Raw genomic sequence first — 23,060 nt, 5'->3', positions numbered from 1 at the left:
TAAAAACCGGCAGTACGACAACTGTACTCCGAATTTCTCTGTTCTATGCCAACTTTACTCAAAATGGATATTTAGGTACACCAATAGTTTTCCGAAACTCTACTCTATTCTTTCTCTATTCAAGGAGAACTCTACTCCATGTAAACTCTACTCCATTAAAACTGTACTCAATGACAACATTATACTCAATGATACAACTGATAACATACTGAACGTCGATAAGACAGAAGTACGTAGCCGTTAAGTTACCATATGGCGCTGAATGAATAAACCTTAAGTATCTAAAGATGAGATGAAAATTTAAAAATGTCATTTGAAATATATATCATAAGTTAATTACAAGTTTATGGTGTTAATTAATCTATTAGTAAAAAGCAAAAAAAAAATCTTTTATTTTAGTGTGTTCAAAGTAAAGTTATATCATTAAAATATATTTACGTTTTAAATAAAAAATAACTACCAAGTATGTTTATTTTTATGGTATAATTCATGTTTAATTATAAAAAATAAATAAAATTAAAATAATTTATGAAAATAATAAAATGAAAATACTAATGAATATTGTATTAATAAAACAATTATAATTTTTTGTGTGATAGTTGAAAATTTTTTTATTAAAATATAAAGTACATAAATATTTTATGTTAAATAATGGTATTAGGAAATATTAATAAATAAGTTTTAATTATTGTCAAATGAACTGTCAGAAAGTGCCTCCTATTTTATTTACTATAAATATTAGTAATATCAATATTTTCTGTTAAACAATAGTCTTAATTAATACTAATCAACAAGTTACATTTATATATTTTATAGTATATGTAATTGTTGTTAAGGGTGTCGTCAGACAGTGTCTCCTATTTTATTTAAACATTCAATGACTTTCAACTGATAAGTAATGTACGATATTTTTTCTAAAATCTTTAACTCAATGAAATTGCAATGATGTTATTTTTTTTTTTTTTTTTTATTAATTAATAAAAATTAAATAACCTTATGACAGTTGAGTCATTGAATATTTTTGAAATGTAGAGGATACTGTCGAGAATACCCGTAAATCTAAATTAAATCTTTTTTTTTTTTTTATAAAAATTATTTTAATCAGATTACTTATATATAAATATTATATATAATGATTTTTTAATACACAGTAAAAATTATTGCGTTAAAATTAATACAATCCGTGTATTAGAAACGGTTCACAAAATATTTGTGTTAAATCTCAACACGCAACTCGGGTAATACGAGAAGTCAATTCAATACTTTTTAAATGTCAGTATAGCGACCCAAAAATAATGTCTACTTTTACATTTTATTTTTGTACCATGGATATTCAGTAAATATAATCAGCATATTATTTTGAGATTATTAATAGTGACGACAATTATTATTGAAAAATCAACTATTTTTTGAAAGTAAATAACTTTTTTTTATTAGAGTCAAGATTTTAAACAAACCACGCATTATTTAATACTGGTTATAAATAGTAAATAAATTAATTTCTTTTAAAAAAACAAAAACACATTTTCATTTGATGAAAAAATAATTTAAACATTACATGAAATAATGTGAAATTGTAAGAAAATATTATTCATTATTCATTGGTATGATAAAAATTTCTGCTTTTAGTAAATGGTAAATTTAATATATTAATAATTACAATTTTTAAGTTTAATTGATATTTGTAAAATGTCGATTTCACTTTCATTTTTCTAATAATTTTCCGTGACTATCGATTGGATTTTTAATATAAACTTTGTGGTAATTTTAAAGAAACAATTAATAAATTTTAATAATTATAATTTTTGTACCACGTAACATTTTTTAAGTGTTAAATAGTAGATAGATTTAAAATCTTTAAGTAAGATAATGAAATGTGTTGATTTAACACAAAGTAACCAACACGAAAAATTTAACACGGACCGTTCTTAACACAAAAGACACAATTTTTTTTGTTCACCGTGTACATACATCTGCAATAATGTTTACTTTAAAGTTATAGTATCTATAAAAAGATGATATACTTTAAAATTTTCACCAGCACAACTACAAAATATAATTACTGATATGGAAGTTCAGTTGGCACGTTTAGATGCTGGAATTGACCTGCATCGCAATCTCCGTACAATCCAGCGCAATCAGGACATCCGTATTCATCATCTTCAATCTTCTTTAAGATCTGGAAGGTACAATATCCTTAAATTATAAAAACGCCCATAAACAAAAAAAAAGTTCTGAAAACCGCCTGACCCTGCGTGCTAGCCCCAAAACTTCCCACTGTTTTCGAGCTCAAGGAGCTCGACCAATTTTAATGAAATCAAAAAATTTTGCTTGTTACAGATATACATTGCGAGAATTTATATCTGCTGTCGTAAACCGCGAGCTACACGATTCATTATTGCTGATAATGGATAGTGATCAACGTAAAGTATAAATTTATTATTTTTGAACTTAAATTGAATAAGATAAAAGACCCAGTACCCGATCAGAGAACTAGTGCCCGATTTACTAAACATAGATATACAAATGCATGAAGTGATCGAGTACTAGTTCCCTGATTAGGTCTAGAACCTGATTGGGTCTTTTACCTTATATGGACACAAGTGTGCATGTGTGAGAATTCCTACATCACACAGTTTGCGCATTAAAAAAAAAATATGTTTTACCCTATCTAACAATTCCCATAGAATCCACTCAAATGCGACAAAAACCGCATAAAATCCTATAGACTGCATTGGTTTCTATGCGGTTTTTGTCGCATTTGAGTGGGTTCTATGGGAATTTTTGGATAGGGTGACTCATATAATTATTTTCAACTCATCCTTGATTTCACAGAAAATAAAAAAATTATGAAAAGAAAAGTAAATTTTTTTTAAAAAAACTTTCAAATTTGTTTAAAATAAACTGTAAGAGCATTGTCGACAGTATTCCCTACTTTTAAAAAATATTCAATGACTCAACTGTCATAAGGTTATTAAATTTTTATTAATTCAGGGTATTCTCATACAGTACCCCACACTTTTTGAAAATATGCAATAACTTTCAACTAAAAACCGAATTTGAATTTTATTAATTAATTAAAAAACAATTCTAAACAATGGAAAACAGAACAACTTAGTCGTAATTTCATTGAAATGTAGAATTTGAAAAAGAGTTCTTACAATTGATAACAATTGGGTGTCGAAAGAAATTTATTGAATAAATTTTAGCCAACAAAATTTAGAAATTCGAATTATAAACTTGACATGACAATTTTACTGAAATTTATTTAAGAAATTTTGTTTAACTCTCAATTGATATTAAATGTTAATTATTTTTTTTCATTCTATATATCGACAAAATTACGACTACGTTGTTCTTCTTTCAATTAATGCTTTAATTTTTTTTCGTTAATTAATAAAAATTTACTACGCTTATGACAGTTAAAAGTCATTGAAAATTTATAAAAAGTGGAGAGTACTGCCGGAGAATGATCTTCATTTAACAAAAAAAAAGTTTTAACATTTATTTTAAAAAAATAAAAAATAATTATAATAATTTCAATTTCATTGACACAAATATAAATGTAACTTGTTGATTAGTATTAATTACGACTATTGTTTAACAGAAAATGATATTACTAATATTTATATAAGTAATCTGATTAAAATAATTTAAAAAAAAAAAAAGATTTAATTTAGATTTAAGGGCATTCTCGACAGTATCCCCTACATTTCAAAAATATTCAATGACTAAACTGTCATAAGGTTATTTAATTTCTATTAATTAATAAAAAAAAAAATAACATAATTGCAATTTCATTGAGTTAAAGATATTAGAAATAATATCATACATTTCTTATTAGTTGAAAGTCATTGAATGTTTAAATAAAATAGGAGACACTGTCTGACGACACCCTTAACAACAATTACATATACTATAAAATATATAAATGTAACTTGTTGATTAGTATTAATTAAGACTATTGTTTAACAGAAAATATTGATATTACTAATATTTATAGTAAATAAAATAGGAGGCACTTTCTGACAGTTCATTTGACAATAATTAAAACTTATTTATTAATATTTCCTAATACCATTATTTAACATAAAATATTTATGTACTTTATATTTTAATAAAAAAATTTTCAACTATCACACAAAAAATTATAATTGTTTTATTAATACAATATTCATTAGTATTTTCATTTTATTATTTTCATAAATTATTTTAATTTTATTTATTTTTTATAATTAAACATGAATTATACCATAAAAATAAACATACTTGGTAGTTATTTTTTATTTAAAACGTAAATATATTTTAATGATATAACTTTACTTTGAACACACTAAAATAAAAGATTTTTTTTTTGCTTTTTACTAATAGATTAATTAACACCATAAACTTGTAATTAACTTATGATATATATTTCAAATGACATTTTTAAATTTTCATCTCATCTTTAGATACTTAAGGTTTATTCATTCAGCGCCATATGGTAACTTAACGGCTACGTACTTCTGTCTTATCGACGTTCAGTATGTTATCAGTTGTATCATTGAGTATAATGTTGTCATTGAGTACAGTTTTAATGGAGTAGAGTTTACATGGAGTAGAGTTCTCCTTGAATAGAGAAAGAATAGAGTAGAGTTTCGGAAAACTATTAGTGTACCTAAATATCCATTTTGAGTAAAGTTGGCATAGAACAGAGAAATTCGGAGTACAGTTGTCACACTGCCTAAAAACCGACAACAACTTATTCGTCTGGGAGAACTTTAGTTTTTGACCACAACAAAGTCCAGTAAATACGCCCTCTGTTGGTTACTTTATAGTCGAAACTCGTGTACATCTGAGAATACTCAATTATGTAAATATTTTAAATATAATTTGTAATAATTATTCCTATTTGCAAGTATGTTATGTCCTCAACAGCCTCAGGTGCCTCCACCTGTTAATTAATTAGTAAACTTGAGATATATAAGAAGCGCGCATTTGAATTCCATTTGAAATTATATATTAATTTCTTACAACACTTATTGCGTCTTAACAATATTGAGTCAATAATTTAAATGATAAATCGTCGTGGCACATACTCATTAAATTATATATTTTTATTATAAGAAAGTTTAAATAAATAGATAGATAAACCTTTATTTTGTATTCAGAGAAATATAAATACAGGTTGAGTGGTCTTGGAACGTTTCCTGTCATCCGATACTTAAAACCTAAACAAAACATACGCATAAAAATCATGAATAGGTCCTTGTTCTAAAGTTAACCGTCAATATGGTTATAAACAAATACATATTCTATCAACAAGTAAGAAAAGAAAATATATAATTAATAAATGTTACTTACTAATGAAAACCATGTCTCACCAGAATTTAACTATTACTGTTAATATTAAATAAAGAGTGACGCGTATAATAAATAAATTAAAGAAAATATAGAAATATAGCATTATATTAATTATAATAATGTTTCACAATAAACAGTAATGTCAATGGTACTAAATAATTAAATATAGAATAATTATGGAGGAATACACCTCTGATAGCCTAGAATATTTAACTGGAAGATTGTATCTAAGTACATATAAATAGAATAAATAATAAGAAGTTGTAGAATGGATAAAGTGAAGAACGTATATGTGTAAGCTTATATCCTAAATTTGAATTAGTAGAAAGTATAAATGTATAAGTATAATATTTAGTAAAGAACATAGATATATAAGAATATATACATATAAGCATGAGTGTGAACATGAGAGTAGTGGGGAGAAGTTGGAGAGTGAAGGTCCGAGATCTCTCTGCCGTCTGATGTAACTTCACTTCTCTCCTAGAACTCTTTACGAATACAACTGTTATTACTGATCAAGTTTTATCCATACTTTATAATAAAATTCAGTCTTCAGATAAAAGTTATTTTATCAATTACATCTATCCTTAATCATAGTTTAATTATTTCATTAAATAACAATCATAATCATGATCTTAGTAAACAATAAATTTATCCACTGTTTTCAAATTCAAAATTTGGTCTCGCGTGACAACGAACTGCCCACTGTCCAGGAGGTGGCGTCAGCTCCGATCCTAGTAACCTCCCAGGACATAACAAGTAAGTACTAAAGAAAATTAATAAATAAAATATCCCTAGATTTGAATCTTTTACATTCAAAGTTTGCTCACAGGTGTCACTGTGGTTCACATGAATGTCGTTCGCAAAATCACAAGGGGTGGGACTATTCTGTTAAATTCGGTAAGACAGAATTTAAAAGAATTCAAGGATCATTTTCGAATTAAATAGAATAAAACCGATTTAAAAATTTTGAATTGGTTTCAACTCGGTTTAATTCGAAGTCAGAACCAGAAATTCGAGGATTATTTTCGAATTAAACCGAATAGAATTATTTAAATTCGTTTTAATTTGAATATATTCTGATTTTCTTGCGGATTAGACAGAATTCATTTTAAAGTTAGGTACCGAATTAACAGAATTTATCTGAATTATATATAATTTAAATTTAACTGGTTATTAAAATCTCTAATCTAAAATTAACTCTAGAATTTTTATAGACTAAATTTTTAAAATTTTCTCTTAATTATATATAATAGTTATATATATTCAGTCATATCCACTGACAAAATGATTAAAATATTAATTTATTTAAAGAAAATAAATACGATCTTTTTTACAGAATGTAGGACTAGAAATAAAAAACGGGGCATACAAAGTCGACTAGGAAGGATAAGCAACATTCGTGCCACTCTTAGGAGCATCTTTATGAAGATCATCTTATTAGTTCTAAAACGTGATGTATTCATAAAAATATTTCAAAATGATCTTCTGTTTGTATTTCCTCTGTTTGATTATTGCGCAGTAGCCTTCAGTGACATTACAGGTAGACAGCAGCTAAGACTACAAAGAAAGATTAATGCGTGCGTACACTGTGAAAAATTTCCAACAAATTTTACCATGGGTGCATTGTAATACCGGACCATAAGAAAACTGTTACAAAATTTACAAGTGTCCCATACTAAACGGTATGGGCATAGGCCCCAATTGTGTCGTCTGCGCATACGTTTACTATGGGACAATTGTAAATTTTGTACCAGTTTTCTTATGGTCCGGTGTTACAATGCAGCCATAGTAAAATTTAATGGGAATTTTTCACAGTGTACGTTTTATCTTTAAAGTTAGTCGCTTTGAGTATATTACTCGTTACTATAGATACCTAGGGTGGCTTACATTGAGAACTCGTAGGGAATTCTTTATGGCATGTTTAATGTATAAAGCTGTATATCTAAATCAAACTCAATCGTTTGGTGAGAGCTTACAGCTATTAGAACCGCAATTTCGTCGTGGCGATATTCGCACAGATTACCTTGTATTGCCTAATAGTCGGCTAGTTAAACATGACAAATCTTTCATTGTCATAGCGATTATAGTTTGGAATCTTTTGCCACCGCACTGTACTAATATGCCAACATTTATTGAATTCAGAAATTGATGAATTTATGATATTCTATTGCTGTGTTGTATATTGTATATTGTATTTTATTATTGTATCATGAGTTGAATTATTGAGAACAGTATTGTTAAAATTGTAGAAAGGAACATAAGAACAAAATGTTATACTATGTATTTTTATTATGTATTTTTGTTTTTGATGGCTGCAAGAAGTCTAGACTTCATGGCCAAATAAATCATATTATCTATTTATCTTCGGTAAGATTTTTGTCTCAAGCATTGTCTTAATTTAATTAAGATGAGCTCAAGTAAGACAAAGCTTAAGTCTATATATGGCACTGGAACTGGACAGTGGAGAAAGCAATCTCGTAAAAGAAATAAAGATAATCACGAGAATGGAATCAGGTCACTTGCCGGTACAATTTGTACTAGGGCAGGAAGAAGAGGGAAATAAAAGTTACAGGAGCAAGATTTATTTTCTTTGCTTTTGAAATTCTCTTTATTTATGTCTTTGAGTAAGTATTACAATGCTATACATTTATGTGATAGTATTTAGGTTCCCATTTTCTATTGAAAATTTTACACTTTAAGTTTATTATTTTTTCAACTTGTATTTGTTAATAATAGCGTATTGATTTTATTTATTAGTATTCTTTTGAGTTAAAAATTTTTTAAAAATTCCATTAATTTTAGCGAAGCACATCGTGTTCAAATTTGGAATATAAGAATTCTAAAATATCTTTCTTACCAGGGAAAATACAAGTGGTTGGGCGCAATCTCGTGGCGAGCACCGAACTACTCCCGCTACTGCTCTCTAGCACTGGTGACTTTTCTCTTCTCCATATCTATCTTCTCCCAAGAAATTTTTTTCTTGGCTTAAGCGAATTTTGTTTTCTTAATCGGAGAATACAAAAATACTTGCGTGAAAAGTATAAGTACTTATTCCGAGAAATTTTATTTTCTTTAAACAAAAAAATGCAATATTACTGCAAAAAAATAATGCATCTTGCTTCAAAACGAATATCTCTTAATTTAAGAAATTCAAACTTTAGAAACAAGTGATAGTTTTAGGATAAAATAGGATAACTGAGGGCCTGGAGTTTTTTGAAGGAGTACTAGAGTAGGAAAATTTAAAGGACTATGGGAAAATTCTACCATGAAGTCAAATGCAATAGATATATTTATATAAAAATTACGGAAAAGCGATTGCCCGCAAAACCTAGTCTTTAAACTCCCAACAATAAGTACTTATTATTCCAACGAAATCATTTGTTATTGACAGTAATTCAAATTTGCTGCAATAATATAATTTATTTTAAGATTTTAGTATTACTTTTATAATTTATAATAAATTTAACTTTTATTTATTTTTAAAGATATCGAAAATATACATAAATATTTACAAATAAAATATCAAAACACTTAAAACATTATTTTTAACTATTATACATTATAGTTTATAATACATACATAATATATTATATACAACCGATAATTTTAGTGTAAAGAAAAGTAATAATGGATTCCACTATTCCAATTCAGTTTGAAAATTAACTGTATTATTTGTTTTGTCTATAAATAAGCATGCAAGCATTTAGTGACAATTGTGTTGGATTTAAATAATACATCTTTTACTTTTTTATCAAATTTTATCAGACATTGGAAGATCAATCGGTGAAAAAAAAACTTATTATTTTTTGAATGAATCTGATTGAAAAATCGTAGTTTTTAATCAGGGATAATAATTGTTTTAATTGGATAATTATGTTAATGACTTATCGGATATTGATTGATATGTCTTGTAAAAATTTATAAGAAAAAATATTTACGATTAATAAATTAGCGTAACTATATTAGTTTACTTAAATAATAATTTTACAGTAATTGTCAAGTCTAACTTAAAAGTTTTAACTAAATTATCATACTATACACTTATGAAATCTCTCGAAGTTTGTATGCTCTAAAAAATATATAAATAAATATAATTTTCTATTCTTTGGTTAACTGAACATTATTAATATTTATCTTTTTCTGTTAGTCCCATTATTATTAAAGTTATAAAAAATTTAAAAAATATAATAATTTATTTATCAAAGATCAGAGATTCGTTTCCTCGAGAATATCTGTATTTATGAGTCGCCTATTTTTATCAACACCAACAAAATATGTTGTGACAAGTCCTTTGGGTTTAACCCAGGTTTCACCGCGCAAATAACATTTTATTCCATTTTGTTCAAGAACATTTTTTGTTTCCATGGTGACTTGAATTTTACCAGGAACACCTGTAGTGTCCATTCGCGACGCCATGTTAACAGCATCGCCCCAAATATCATACAGTGGTTTTTGTGCTCCGACTACACCAGCAGTAACTTCTCCGTGTGATATTCCAATACGTAATTTATAAGGTTTTGTACTTTTAGAGAACGTATTAGAATTAAGTCGATCTAAAATTTCTAACATTCTCACAGCGAATTCCGCCATTACTTTTACTACATAAGTGTCACCATATTCATTATTACTTTCCATTGAATCACGTCTTTGGGCTTCTAAACCACATGCTGCCATGTACGTCGTGCCGGCTATTTTTATTTTCTCTATGCGACATATGAACCTAGGCTCAAATAACAATTTATCAAATTCACATATTATTTCATTGAGATCTATCAGAATATTACTCTCGTCAATTGATAAATTTGTCAAGGACGCAAACATAACGGCGACTAAATCGTGCGACTCGTGATACAATTCATTTTCATCAGATCTGTTCATGTTTAAATAAAAATCTGCAACATGTTCCGGTAAAATATTACGAAGTAATAATTTATTAGCATTTCTCGTATGAAAAGCTTCGTCTTGTTCTTGAGTTAATTGACGTTTCCATTGGTAGTCTAAACGACTTAAATATTCAGCCTATAAAAAACAAAAAGTTAATTAGATAAAAACATAAAATTAATTCAAGAAAAATGAATAAATTACCTGACGATCTATTAAATGGAGAGAAAAAGTAAGAAATGCGACATTAAGAATATGTGCGTATCTGGGTTCTAAATATGGATGCCAAGTTTCACCAGTTTGGAAAATGCTTGAGCGATACTCTGTTATATTCCAAGTGTAAAAACCAACAATTCCAAACCCAATGATAAGTTTTAGGAAAAAATGGACTCGTAGAAAAAGAAAACTGGTAAGAATTGCCAATGAACAGGTTTCGGACAAGTGCTTAAAACAAAAAATAATATTTAATATAAAAATGAAGAATTTTAATAGTATTCATATTAAACAATCTTACCCAGGGTGAAGAATTGCATTCAGATTCAGCAGTGTAATTTACAGTAATACTAGATGTTGTATTATTTTCTGCAGATTGATCATCATTTTTACATTCAAACTGAAATTGAAAAAAAAAAAAAACCTTTTTTGAATAAAAATATTAATTGTGAAAAAATAATTTTCTTAAAATCTCACCAGCATATCAAACATGGCACAAATTGCAAGCATTATTGTAATAACAAGGTACAGAACAGTTCTAAGAACAGCACTCCAAACAACTTTAATACTTGATTGATACATAAAATGGATCAGTTTATTTCTAGGTTGAGGAATATGACCATCATGCTCATCATGAGGATCTTGATATCGATTCCATATGAAATGAGTCCACGTAAACGGTAGAAGAGCGATAAGAAATAGCATAACGAGAATATATCCAAGAGTTGTATTTTGATGCCACCTAAAAATTATTTTGTAAAATAAACGTCATTAAATTTATAATTACAAAAGTAGTAAACATACTCAGATAACTTTATTGCGGGTACCAAAAGCATAAATCCCATAAGTAGCAGTACAATTACTGCGCATCCGACAAAAAATTTAAATAATGGATCAGGTTCACGAAGAAATGGAATTTCCCAATTAAGATGTGAGAATGTCAGAAAGATTGGATTTATTGACTCCCACTTGGACCATTGCCTGTTAAATATTTCGACAAAAACATTATTGCTATTATAAATTTGATAATAATCCAATAAAATAACTTACTCCCACTTATTGAGAGGCATCTGTTTTATTGCATTTTCCATTTCTGCATCTGCAGCTTTCAACATTAGATGATAATCTTTCAAACACGAATCCATAAAGTGCGTTCGCCGTCTAAATGTTCCAGCAAATACATCAGCATGGTTGTTCAGAGTCGAAGTTAATTTTCTTGAACTTCGCGATGCTCCGACATTTGTACTTGGCCTTCCACTGTACCACCGGACATAGTGTTTATTCTGCGGCGGTGGTGTACTTGGCGTTGGAAGTGCAAAGATTTTTTCGCTGTTCTGCAACAAGCCTCGCTTATCAATTAGCATGTAAGTATTAAATTTAAAAGAAACAGATACCTGATATTACCCTGATTAAGAAAAGCGATTTGAAAAGATTAAAAAAATTTGTTGATTTTTTCACAAACTTTAAATACTCATTTTTAAGCATTAAATCCTTTTAAAAAGTTCCAAATCACCGTTATTCAATAATTCGGAAAGATTTCAAGTTATTCAATTTTCTAAATACTTTGAAATTTTTTTTTATAGCTAAATAATAGTGACATTTCGATTCATGGAGAGATTTATAAGGAGAAAAAAATACAGTAAATTTTACTAAAAAATATAAGAATAATTATTAAATTTGGATAGTAATCTTGAAACGCTTATGATTTATATGAAAAATTAATAAACAGATAAGCATATTTTACAAGTCATTTAGTAATTTCTCATATACTGGTTATGGAAAATCCCCTATATTGCATATCAATTTTTAGTTATATTTAGTAAATTTTACTATCTCGTTTAGTAAATTTTACTATATTAGAATAAAAAAAAAAAAAATTAAATTTTTATTAGCTATTAACTTTTTATTATTATTGCTATCATTTTGATTATTATTGTTATTTGTCATCTGCATTGGTGTTGGTATCGATTTTTTTTTTTTTAAAAATCACTTGTTTTAACCGAGATTCGAACCCTGATCTCCCGCGCGCGAGTCCTTTCCTATGTCTGACGGCCCGACGTCTCCTTTGGACAAAATTTTCAGAACTTGTAATACATATTTGTATGTGCTATCCCCACCAACTTTTAATTTTATCTATACACAGTAGAATTTACTACACAGACAGTAAAAAAATATAATTGTGTTAGCAAAAAATACATTATGCATAGTAATTTTTAATATCTATGTAATTATTACTAACTAGTAAATTTTACTAAACGTTTAGTAATAATTACAATACAAAATGTATTTTTTCATATCTGTTAGTAAATTTTACTGTAGTATTGTAATGTTTACTATACTTTTTTCTCCATATAAGAAGATTCAAAAGTAATCAATTTTTCTCAATACCTCCAAATAGTTTTCAAATCTTTATATCTTTTCCAATTACTTTTCTTAATCATGGTAGTTAAATTTTGAATGCACCTGTTGAGTTGTTGATTCCGTTATAATCGGGGTGATCAAATAACTTTTAATATCGTATTTTTTAAGAGTTTCGTCAGTAAGATTTTCAACAGGAACACAGTGATACTGCGTAGCATCAAGAAGATTCAATGTCTGTTGAGTGACATGTACTTTTCCTGGTTGTCCTGTTTGTTCCATTTTATTGGCTATCACGACGTCTTTAGACCACACATCATACTGCCATTTGTTAGCTCCTAAAATTCCTGATATTATTTTTCCAGAGTGAACACCTATTCTCATATTAATATCAACTCCACTCTCTCTTCGTACTCTCCCACGGACATCTTTTATTATTTTAATCATATCTAGACCTATAATTATTATTTACATTTTTTCACTTGTTTCATCAGAGAACAAAATAACTTTACTTATTTTTCGTTTTTTTTTTTTTTTTATTTTTTTTACCAAGATCAACACAACTTTTCGCATGATGAGCATTCGGTGTGGGAACTCCACTTACACAATAATAACAGTCACCAAGAAATTTAATTCTCAACACATTATGACGTTCCGAGGCTTCGTCGAAACTGCCGAAAAGATCGTTAAGAGTTTCAACGAGCTTTTTAACGGGTAAAGTTACTGTTAAACCCGAAAAATTCACAACGTCAGCATATAAAATACTAACGTTGTTGTGTGTTTCTACATATAAATCACTGTAATAAATAATTTTACCATTAAATATAATTAAAAGTTATTTATATCATAAAAATTTATAAATTATTTACTTGCGTCGATGACCTTTAGGCGGCGGTTTCTTATGTTCTTCAATAAATTTAAAAATGTCTCGAAAATCTTTCTTGATTTTCGCTGCAAAATGTTGGGGTAGAATACTTCTGGTAAGTTGTTCCTTTTTGTAATAAAATGTGTTAGTATACGGGTTGTGTTCTAATAAAACTCATATCAAAATAAAAGACAAATGTTTTTTTACTAATTTTTAATCAGACAAGTGAAATTGAAAATTGAAAAATTAGTTTTCAAATTGACACGTGGGTTTCAAATTTAAAAAATTAATTATAATTCAGAAACATGGAATAAAAAATTAAAAAATTACTTGTTAATTCAAATACTTGGGATCAAAAATTGGAAATTACTTTTTAATTTAGATACGGTACGCAATCAGATAAGTAATCAAGACAAAAAATTTGACGGCACACAACAGGAAAGAATACTGTTTTACTTGATCAAGTTTAAATATTTTTAAGCTTACTCTTGATCGTCAGATATAATCGAATTTCAAATAAAAAGATCATTCATAGTTGAGACATTTAAGAATTAAATTTTTTGAATAATTTTCAGTGTAAACAGAGAATTTAAAATTTGAGATTTAATTTTTAATTCAAAAATGTAGGATTAAAAATTAAAAAATCATTTTGAATTTGTTGTTTTTGGATTATGAAATATAAAAAAAAATTTAATTGAAGCAATAATGCAATTATAAATTTAATGTGCTATTTGCAACCCTGGACTACACCCTCCACTTTTTAAAAATATTTAGTGACTTTTAATTGTCATAGCCGTATTAAAATTTTATTAATTAATTAAAAAAATGACGCGTATAAGTGTACCGAAATAAGTGGGATAGAATAAGGGATACACGTGCAGCACGATAACGTGTCACACGGCTATTCCGAACACAGGTTTTTTTCTGTGCCTTTAGACACTACATAAAAAAAAATTAAAGTATTAATTGAAAACGACAATGCAGTTACAATTTCGCCGAGATATAAATTAAAAAAAAAAAAAAAAAAATACTTTCAGTTATCAATCACAAGTTAAAAGAAATTTGTTAAATAAACTTCATTGGAATGTTTGTGTCAATTTTAAAATTTAAAATGTTAAATTTTGCAGGCTAACATTTATTTATAAAATTTCGTTTAACTCCCAATCAATAACTGTAAGTAATACTTTTAAAAATCTACTTTTAAAAAAGTAAGGGAGGGGGCACTGTCTGAGAATGCTTTTAAGAAAATCATAAAAATTTGATGTTTTACGGCAGATTAAATACGAAGTGAATTCGAATTAAAATAAAATCCGTATTCCCTCCCAATTTCTTACGGTATTTGACCAAAACAATTGTCTTTCTAATTTTTTCTATTATTTTTATTTCATAATAAAATCTATATTTATACTAACTTCTTGATCTTTTTCATAGTTTAATCTCAATGTAGATTCAACGCATTTTCTTCGATCTAAAAATGATTTTCTAATGACGATTTCGTTCATAAATCTAAAGTAAAGTCCAAGACCATTAACACATGCGTAATAAATAGTGTCAGTAATAATCTGTAAAGAAAAAAATTAAAATAAAAATAACTTGATTTTTATGGTATTTAATTATTAACAAATAAAATATTTATTGTTTTTACTTTTCCAGTATAATCTCGTTCATTTCGATATGTTATTAACGACAGGCTTGTTAGATAGCACAAGGTCGCTGTAACTCCAAGAATGAAGGCATGAAGATTTTCTGTCAGTGGTAGAAATACATAGCAGGCCAATAGCACGTGTGTAGAATATGCGGGTCTGAAAGTTTACTGGTAAATACTTTGACTGTTATTTAATTATATTTAAAATTTTACCTTATTGCTGGAATTGCCTCACTGTAAGTGAATGTGTACCAGAAAGGTATTGCCAAGTCAGCGAGAATAAGAACCACGATGATAACACAAGACAATACAACAGGAAGATAAGTTTCTCGGGTGATAAGTTTTGATCTAAAGGACAATGCTATCACTGGACATAAAAAGGCTCCCATTACACTCCACGTCATTATGTCAGGCAAGGACTCCTTCAGCCCCACCTTCAAAATTTTATAAATTATTATTATTATTTATTCATTTGGCCGTAGAGTCAAGACTTGGAATTTTACAAATTCCGGCTGCTGCGTGCAACCACTAGCTAATTCATTCTATATTCTAATTGAACTAGTTTAGAATTCGTATTTGGTGTTGTGTCAGTTTGGTAGCATCAGATAATCACGACGGATATCATTTTTGTGAAAACGAGGCTTCAATACACAGAAATCTTTCGAAAATAGTCGCTTTTAATTTAAACATATTTTGTAAGCTAAACAACAAAGGAAAAATTTCCGCCTCATTTTTACACAGAAAATAAAAATTTCTTGTTATTAAAAATTTTTACTTGCCCTGAGAACTTTTTAGCATTATGAATTGAAAATAAAAATTTTCGATACTTTAAAAACATAACGGAAATAAGCATTGAATTTTCTTTGGAGCTTTAGTTAATTTTTATGATTTCAAATTAGAAACAAAAAAAAAATTTTCACAAGTATTTTAAAAGATGATTTTTATCTTCTACACAGAAAAAAGGATTTCTTTGTACAAGAATTTTTTTCTCGCCCCAAGAAAATTTATATTTTCAATTCATAGTGCAAAAATGTTCGTAAGGCGAGTAAAAATTTGGTTGCGTCAAAAAACACTTTAAGTAGATTTTATAAAAATCTAACTTGTATTTGTCTTCATGACGCGACTTTACAAAAATTTCAACATTTTCTGTCTATTTTAGTCAAGTAGGTTCCAAAAATTCTATTGGTGAAAAAATTTATATATATATAACGCACGGTTTTCCCACGATAGCGTTCACAATTCTATACCGATCTTGATGAAATTTTTTTTTACATACTCTTTAGCTAACGAGCTCGGCTCAGTTCGAAGATGAGCTAAATCGGCCAAAAAGTTTAAAAGTTATAGTCATTTAAAGATTTTTTAATTTTTAAAAAAATCCAACTTTTCTTGATTTATCTTTAGATAACTTTTGATCCCAAAGAGATAATCTATTTTTGGTGATTGAATCTTCATGTTCATTCGATTTGCTTTAATTTAAACTATGTTGCTTACTCTTTAGATAATTTTTTTCTGATGATTTGATGAATTCAAAAAGTTTCAGAAAAATAGAAAAAAACATTTTTTTCGATTTTCTCATTTAATAACTTTCAAGTGATATATAATAGTTTAATCTTGTTAATATTTTCATGTAGCTTATCTAATGAGCTTTATATTTCAGTACTATTTTTTTTATATTAAACGAAAATTAGCGATTTATTTATTGAAATTTAGCTGTTGCATTTGTTCTTACACTTTTTAATAAATTCATGTAACTGTTCCAATTCCGATTACTGCCGTCTAACACATTTAAAATCTCAACATTAAAGTATGCATAAAGTATTTTGTTAAAAATTGACAAGCATAAATATAATTGACCTTATAAGCTTTAGATGAACCTGTAAACGCCACCGTCTACCTTACGGATTTAAATAATTAAATAAATAATGAAAAATCTACTTCCGTTTCGGCTGCCGAATGGCCTTTTTTCTGTGTTCAATTCATATAATTTGAATATAATAACAAATGGATATAAAAAAACTCACCATCATTATTAAAAAAGTGCAATGTGCAATTCCAAGTACCAGTTGGACCAACCCGAAAAGTGACAAATAACCATTTTGTAATCTTCTTTGATAAATTGAGTATAATTTCTCAAGGTTTTTGTACTGAAACTGCTTCTATAAGTTTAATTAAAATAAATTAATGATCATTATATAACTAATTAATTATTTATAATTTAATAAATATAACAGTAGTCATGTCATAAGTTAATATTTATTTTTAGCTGTACTTGGTATGATTAGCTTATACTATTATCATTAAGGTGATAATTAAAAACTTGAGGTGTAATATTTTATGTATTGAATCACTTAAAACTATTTAATTAAAAACTTAAAATGTATATTGTTATAAAAAGTAACTTAAATATATTTTTATATCTTACTTTTAATATTGAGCTCTTGATATTTTAAAATTTCGATTTAATATGAATGTAGACATAAATATAAAGAAAACTTATGAAAATTATTTTTCTCCAGGTTCAAATATAAAAAAAAATAATAATTATACGGATTTCACCACGTGGCTGATACTACAGTAAAAATAAATTATCATTTGAAATCACTAATTATAGATATAAAAAATATATGTCTCACTGTCGAAATTTAAAATAATTTTTCGAATTACTTGATTGTCTACCGGCCGACTGTTCATCATTAAAAATAAAATTTATTACAATTACACAGACCAGCGTATAAATAGGATATAATAAAAGAAAAATACTACCTGTGTATTATATTAGAAATTAAAAACGAAAGTTTGATGGTAATGAAAACGAAAATCCGATACTAAAATTAAGACTGAGCTTCAAGTCTTCAAGTTACACGATACACACAACATAAACATTTAATATATAAACAATACCACGTTCATTAGTTGGGATTGTATATACCTACAGTATATATATTCTATATGCAGTGTGTGGATGCAACAGTATAAGCATTCAGTATAAAATAGCTTCAATGTTTCTGATTGGTCGAATATTTATACTGTACATAGTAAGTTTTGTATGAGGGCGCGCAGTGATTTTTGTAAATTTAGACTGATTAAGAAAAAATTGACTATTTTTATTAAAAAATTATACGGAAAATATTGTTCGAGATGACGAAAAAAAATTTTTAAAGTTTGAGCTCGATAGTAATGTTAACAATCGCCTCATCGCATTTTCCGATTTTCCATTTTAATAACAAGGAAAATTCTATGTGAAGCTCGGAATTTTATCACTCAGCGAATCAGTGTATTGGAAAAATCATGATAAATTTTTGGGGAAAATTGAAAGCTACAAAAAAGATCTTTTATTATTTTTCGATAGATTTTTCAAAAGTTATTCAAAGTATTATTCAACATTTCCGGCGAAACTTTCGCACAAATTATCTACCACGAAATTATCGAAATTTCGGAAAGTTCTTTAGTTATTTGCATTTAAAATAAATTAATTAAAATCCGCCAGAAAACGATTTCTCTTGGAACAAATTTTTATTTAAATGCACTTAATTAAAGAGTTTTTAAGAATTTTAAAAACTTTGCAAAGGATAAATTATGGAAAATAAAATGTACGGCAGTACTAACCAAATTTCTCGATTTTTAATTTCTATAGTACGTTTTATATATATATTTATGCAGCTCAAACGATGAAAGTCTTCCAAAGAAGTTCATCTTATGCATTGCTCCGGAAGTTGACAAAATCTTGTGATTATAATCAATTAATAAATTAATAGCAAATGTAAAATTTGATAATTTTTCACTAGTAAGCATTGAACAGTCACTATTTTATTATTTCAAATGTAAGAGAGTACACTCCAATAGAAAAAAGTTTGACATTTCAACCCATGTGTGTGTAATTGCCTATCTGAGTAACAAAGAAATGCGGATTGGGATTCCTACCTTGTGGTGTATATTAGACTGTTTCAAATTAGGGGACTATTTTTATTTTTTTGATGAACTTTGAAAAATTTGAGCTCTTAATATTGATATTTAGAGGTGGCTATTGATAATTTTCGATTTTTCATTTAGTAACATGGTAAAAAATACATAACTTCTGAAAAAATCAGGATACAAGAAATCTCTCTTCAAAGATTTTGTAGCAAATTTACTGATCTACAAAAAAGGTCCTTTATGATTTTTGCATAAATTCAAGCATTCACAAGATATCCGACGTCAAAGTTTGATAAAATCCAAAAAACTTGTTTTTGCTCGTTCTGAATTTTATACCATGTCAATTAATGAGAATTCAGCAATTCTCAATACAATTTTTGTAGAAAATTGAATGCTCTACACAAAAAGTCTCTTATCATTTTTTGATAAATCCATCTGTTCGAAAGTCATTAGAGCTCGAAGTAAAGTTGGAGATCTTTTTACTGTTCCGGTAAAACTATCGGACTAATCATAAATTGTCATAGAATTTTTTTATAGACAATTTTATTCCCGACAAATTATCTCATGAATTTTTTTCGAATTCTGCATTGTTTTCTAGTTATTTCCATTTTAATGCCAAGTTCTTAAAATCGATCAGAACATTATTTTTTTAGGAGCTCGGTATAAAAATGGAAATAACTAAAAGAGAATGCAGAATTTGAAAAAAATTTAACAGAGATAATTTGTCGGGAATAAAACAGTCTATAAAAAGATTCTATGACATTTTATGATTAGTCCGATAGTTTTACCGGAAAAGTAAAAAGATCTCCAATTTTACTTTGAGCTCTAATAACTTTTGAATAGATGGATTTATCAAAAAATGATGAGAGACTTTTTGTGTAGAGCATTCAATTTCCTACAAAAAACTGTATTGAGAATTGCTGAATTCTCATTAGTTGACATGGTATAAAATTCAGAACGAGCAAAAACAAGTTTTTTGGATTTTATCAAACTTTGACGTCGGATATCTTGTGAATGCTTGAATTTATACAAAAATCATAAAGGACCTTTTTTGTAGATCAGTAAATTTGCTACAAAATCTTTGAAGAGAGATTTCTTGTATCCTGATTTTTTCAGAAGTTATGTATTTTTTACCATGTTACTAAATGAAAAATCGAAAATTATCAATAGCCACCTCTAAGTATCAATATTAAGAGCTCAAATTTTTTAAAGTTCATCAAAAAAATAAAAATAGTCCCCTAATTTGAAACAGTCTAGTGTATCTACTATTTTTCACCAGATCTGCACCTGAAAGTTTAAATTCCCGCTCTGTTCAGACACAAGAAAGTCGTTCTTTTCTTTTATGAAAAAACAAATAATAAAAAATTAGTGCATGCGTCATTCTTCTTACAAACAGAGGCAACAATTTAAACGTACAGATATAGATCTGGTATCAAATAGTAAGCACATCACAAGGTAGGAATCCCAATCCACGTGTTTGCCACAGGCATTTACTCTCGCGGGTTGGAATATCCTACTTTTCTCCCTTGGTGCATAGTTATACACGAAAAAAAATGATTGACAATAATTGTAGTTCAACTTGTAATTATTTATGTTATGTTCAATAACTAATGTCATTTCAATCGGTAAAATTATGATTTTAATGTTTAAACTGCTATAATTAACAGTTAATCGTTGAAATATATTGCTTGACTATTTAAAATTACTACTTAATCCTTAAAAAACTACAAGACACTTGTCAAAAAAATGCATCTGTTATTAATTTTTACATTCTACTCAGTAAAATTTACTGAGATTCGGTCTAGGCGCGCTGTTGATCAGAATCTCAGTAATATTTACTAATATTTTTTTTCCGTGCATCAATGTCAAAGTTCTGGTTCTTGATTAACATCTTTATTTTAAATATTTTAAGTCATCAGAGCCGTAATTTTACGAGATTTACCGTAAGTTACGATAAAAACTATCGTAATATTAGGGCCACCAGGAGAAAGTGTACTGTAACTTGACAATAAGTCTACTTTTAAATACGGTACAGCCATTAATTACCTTTAAAAATGTAGTAATTTAGAGTCCAACAAGATATTGACCGTAGCTTGATCGTAAATGCTCAGACTAACCTATCCTGACGGATCCGAATTACGGTAACTTACGGTAACTTTCCAAATACCATATAATTTAAAAAATTTTCAGTAAACGGCAGTAATTTACCGTAATTCGGATCCGTTAGGATTATTTTATTTTCACGATAAATTTACCGTAGGAGCATATTGACAGTAGCTGGACCCAAAAATTATAACAGAAACAATATTTTTGCATGTCATCTTAGTCTAGGGGCTGGTCCTTAGGGTAAAGCATTTTTTGAAATAGTATATTAATTAAAGAAATTATCTTAAACGTACCCTGAGACTAGACCATGTCCATTCATCAAGACTATTTGGTGATACAATTCTTCCATCGTCTATTTTGTTGAGGGAGCTAAGTGATGTTCTGGTAACTAATTCTACATCCATATCTTGCAATATTCCTCGTAATCTTCTCGTAACTTTTTTAAATTATTGTTATTTTTAGCATGTAATAATTCATCGTTATCTTCCTTTTATTGTAAATTGTTTTATAAATAATAAATTTTTTTTTATTTTTCCCCATTTTATGAACCACTTATATATTTTTTATATCACATTACATTATTCACTCACTTTTATTATCATATACTAGCACTTATGCTGGTAAAAACGCTATTCCATAATTCAAGCTTAGAATACTGTTGAGATAATGAAAATAGGCCACTTAACGCAAGACCGGAAGTTACTCGCTTGTAGTTATAATATTACAGGCACGGAAATAATCTCATACTTTTGACTAAATTTAGGTGAATTTTATTTCAACTGATTATAGTTATTTTATTTTCTAATGTCAAGTGGATTAAATTTATTTGTTGGAACTTTTTCAAGCCTTCGAATTGACGACTTATGTAAAATGAGTACTTGTCAAAACTCAGGGATATAAATGTCGAGGAAAGTGAGAATAAGTATTTGCCAGTTGCACAGGCGAAGGACGATTGATAGGTGAACGCAATAATAATGTGTGTTCACTCATGTTTCGGCATCACGTTCATTACACGTTTAACTTTCTCCCGTATGGCCAAGTATCTGTTGCATTCCGAGCGATAACTTTTAAGTAAAGGAAACAAAGACACTAAAATTATAAATTTGTTAAATTCAAACATATGCTGGATTATTTTTTATTTCATCAGGCATTTCAATGGTTCAAAGAGGAGGGGGCAAAATGGGGTACCCCTTAAAAAAAGGTGGAAAAAAAAACATTTTAATAGTTTATATCTTAAAACAAGTCATTTATATTTTTCGACTAAAACTTTCGATTTTTGAAAAAGTTAAACTACTGACTTTAAATTGTTAATCTTTTATATGTCATTAACTTCAAAACAAGATTTAAGCAGGGTTGCGAATTCTTTAATGAGAATATTTGCAATTAAAAATTGAATTTTTAATCCGTAATTGAAATTTTATCGATTAAAATTACGAAATTAACTTTTAATTCAACAACTTTAATTGAAAAACTTAAAAATTAATTTTAATTCGAAACGTGAGATTAAATATTAAAAAATAAATTTTAATCCAGAGACGTGGGATTCTAAATTTAAAAATTGATATTTAATCCGGCACAAGAGATTCAAAATTAAAAATTAATTTAAATGTACACACGTGGGATTAAAAATAAAAAAACTCATGTTTAATCAGACAAGTGAAATTGAAAATTGAAAAATTAGTTTTCAAATTGACACGTGGGTTTCAAATTTAAAAAATTAATTATAATTCAGAA

The 23,060-nt window shown here is 27.6% G+C and overlaps 1 protein-coding gene and 1 long non-coding RNA gene across 6 annotated transcripts; one reads left to right on the top strand and one right to left on the bottom strand.

The window, feature by feature from the left end:
* Positions 1-6,229: 6,229 nt before the first annotated feature.
* On the top strand, positions 6,230-7,705 carry LOC106693317 (uncharacterized). The gene is made up of 2 exons (XR_001345095.1): positions 6,230-6,464; positions 6,683-7,705. It is a non-coding gene; the product is annotated as an uncharacterized LOC106693317 (long non-coding RNA).
* Positions 7,706-8,801: 1,096 nt separating this feature from the next.
* On the bottom strand, positions 8,802-22,517 carry LOC103580528 (adenylate cyclase type 2). 5 transcript variants are annotated; one of them, XM_053738180.1, is made up of 15 exons: positions 18,072-18,482; positions 17,731-17,877; positions 17,330-17,464; positions 15,522-15,742; positions 15,309-15,465; positions 15,076-15,225; positions 13,668-13,789; positions 13,348-13,595; positions 12,904-13,253; positions 11,491-11,789; positions 11,245-11,421; positions 10,918-11,182; positions 10,742-10,840; positions 10,432-10,671; positions 8,802-10,365 (listed from the first exon to the last, which is right to left on the bottom strand). In XM_053738180.1, the coding sequence occupies exons 3-15, from the start codon at positions 17,333-17,335 to the stop codon at positions 9,553-9,555; spliced, it is 3,147 nt and encodes a 1,048-aa protein (XP_053594155.1). In that variant the 5' UTR covers positions 17,336-17,464; positions 17,731-17,877; positions 18,072-18,482; the 3' UTR covers positions 8,802-9,552. The 5 variants fall into 5 exon arrangements, with proteins under 5 accessions (XP_053594155.1, XP_053594154.1, XP_053594153.1 ...); XM_053738179.1 differs by lacking the exon at positions 18,072-18,482 and adding an exon at positions 17,942-18,065; XM_053738178.1 differs by lacking the exons at positions 17,731-17,877; positions 18,072-18,482 and adding an exon at positions 21,620-22,517.
* Between the last annotated feature and the right edge of the window lie 543 nt (positions 22,518-23,060).

The sequence above is a fragment of the Microplitis demolitor genome, chromosome 4 (assembly GCF_026212275.2).
Source record: "Microplitis demolitor isolate Queensland-Clemson2020A chromosome 4, iyMicDemo2.1a, whole genome shotgun sequence".
Taxonomy (NCBI): Eukaryota; Metazoa; Arthropoda; class Insecta; order Hymenoptera; family Braconidae; genus Microplitis; species Microplitis demolitor.
Note: the sequence above shows the minus strand (reverse complement) of the source record. Positions and strands in the feature narration are given on the sequence as shown.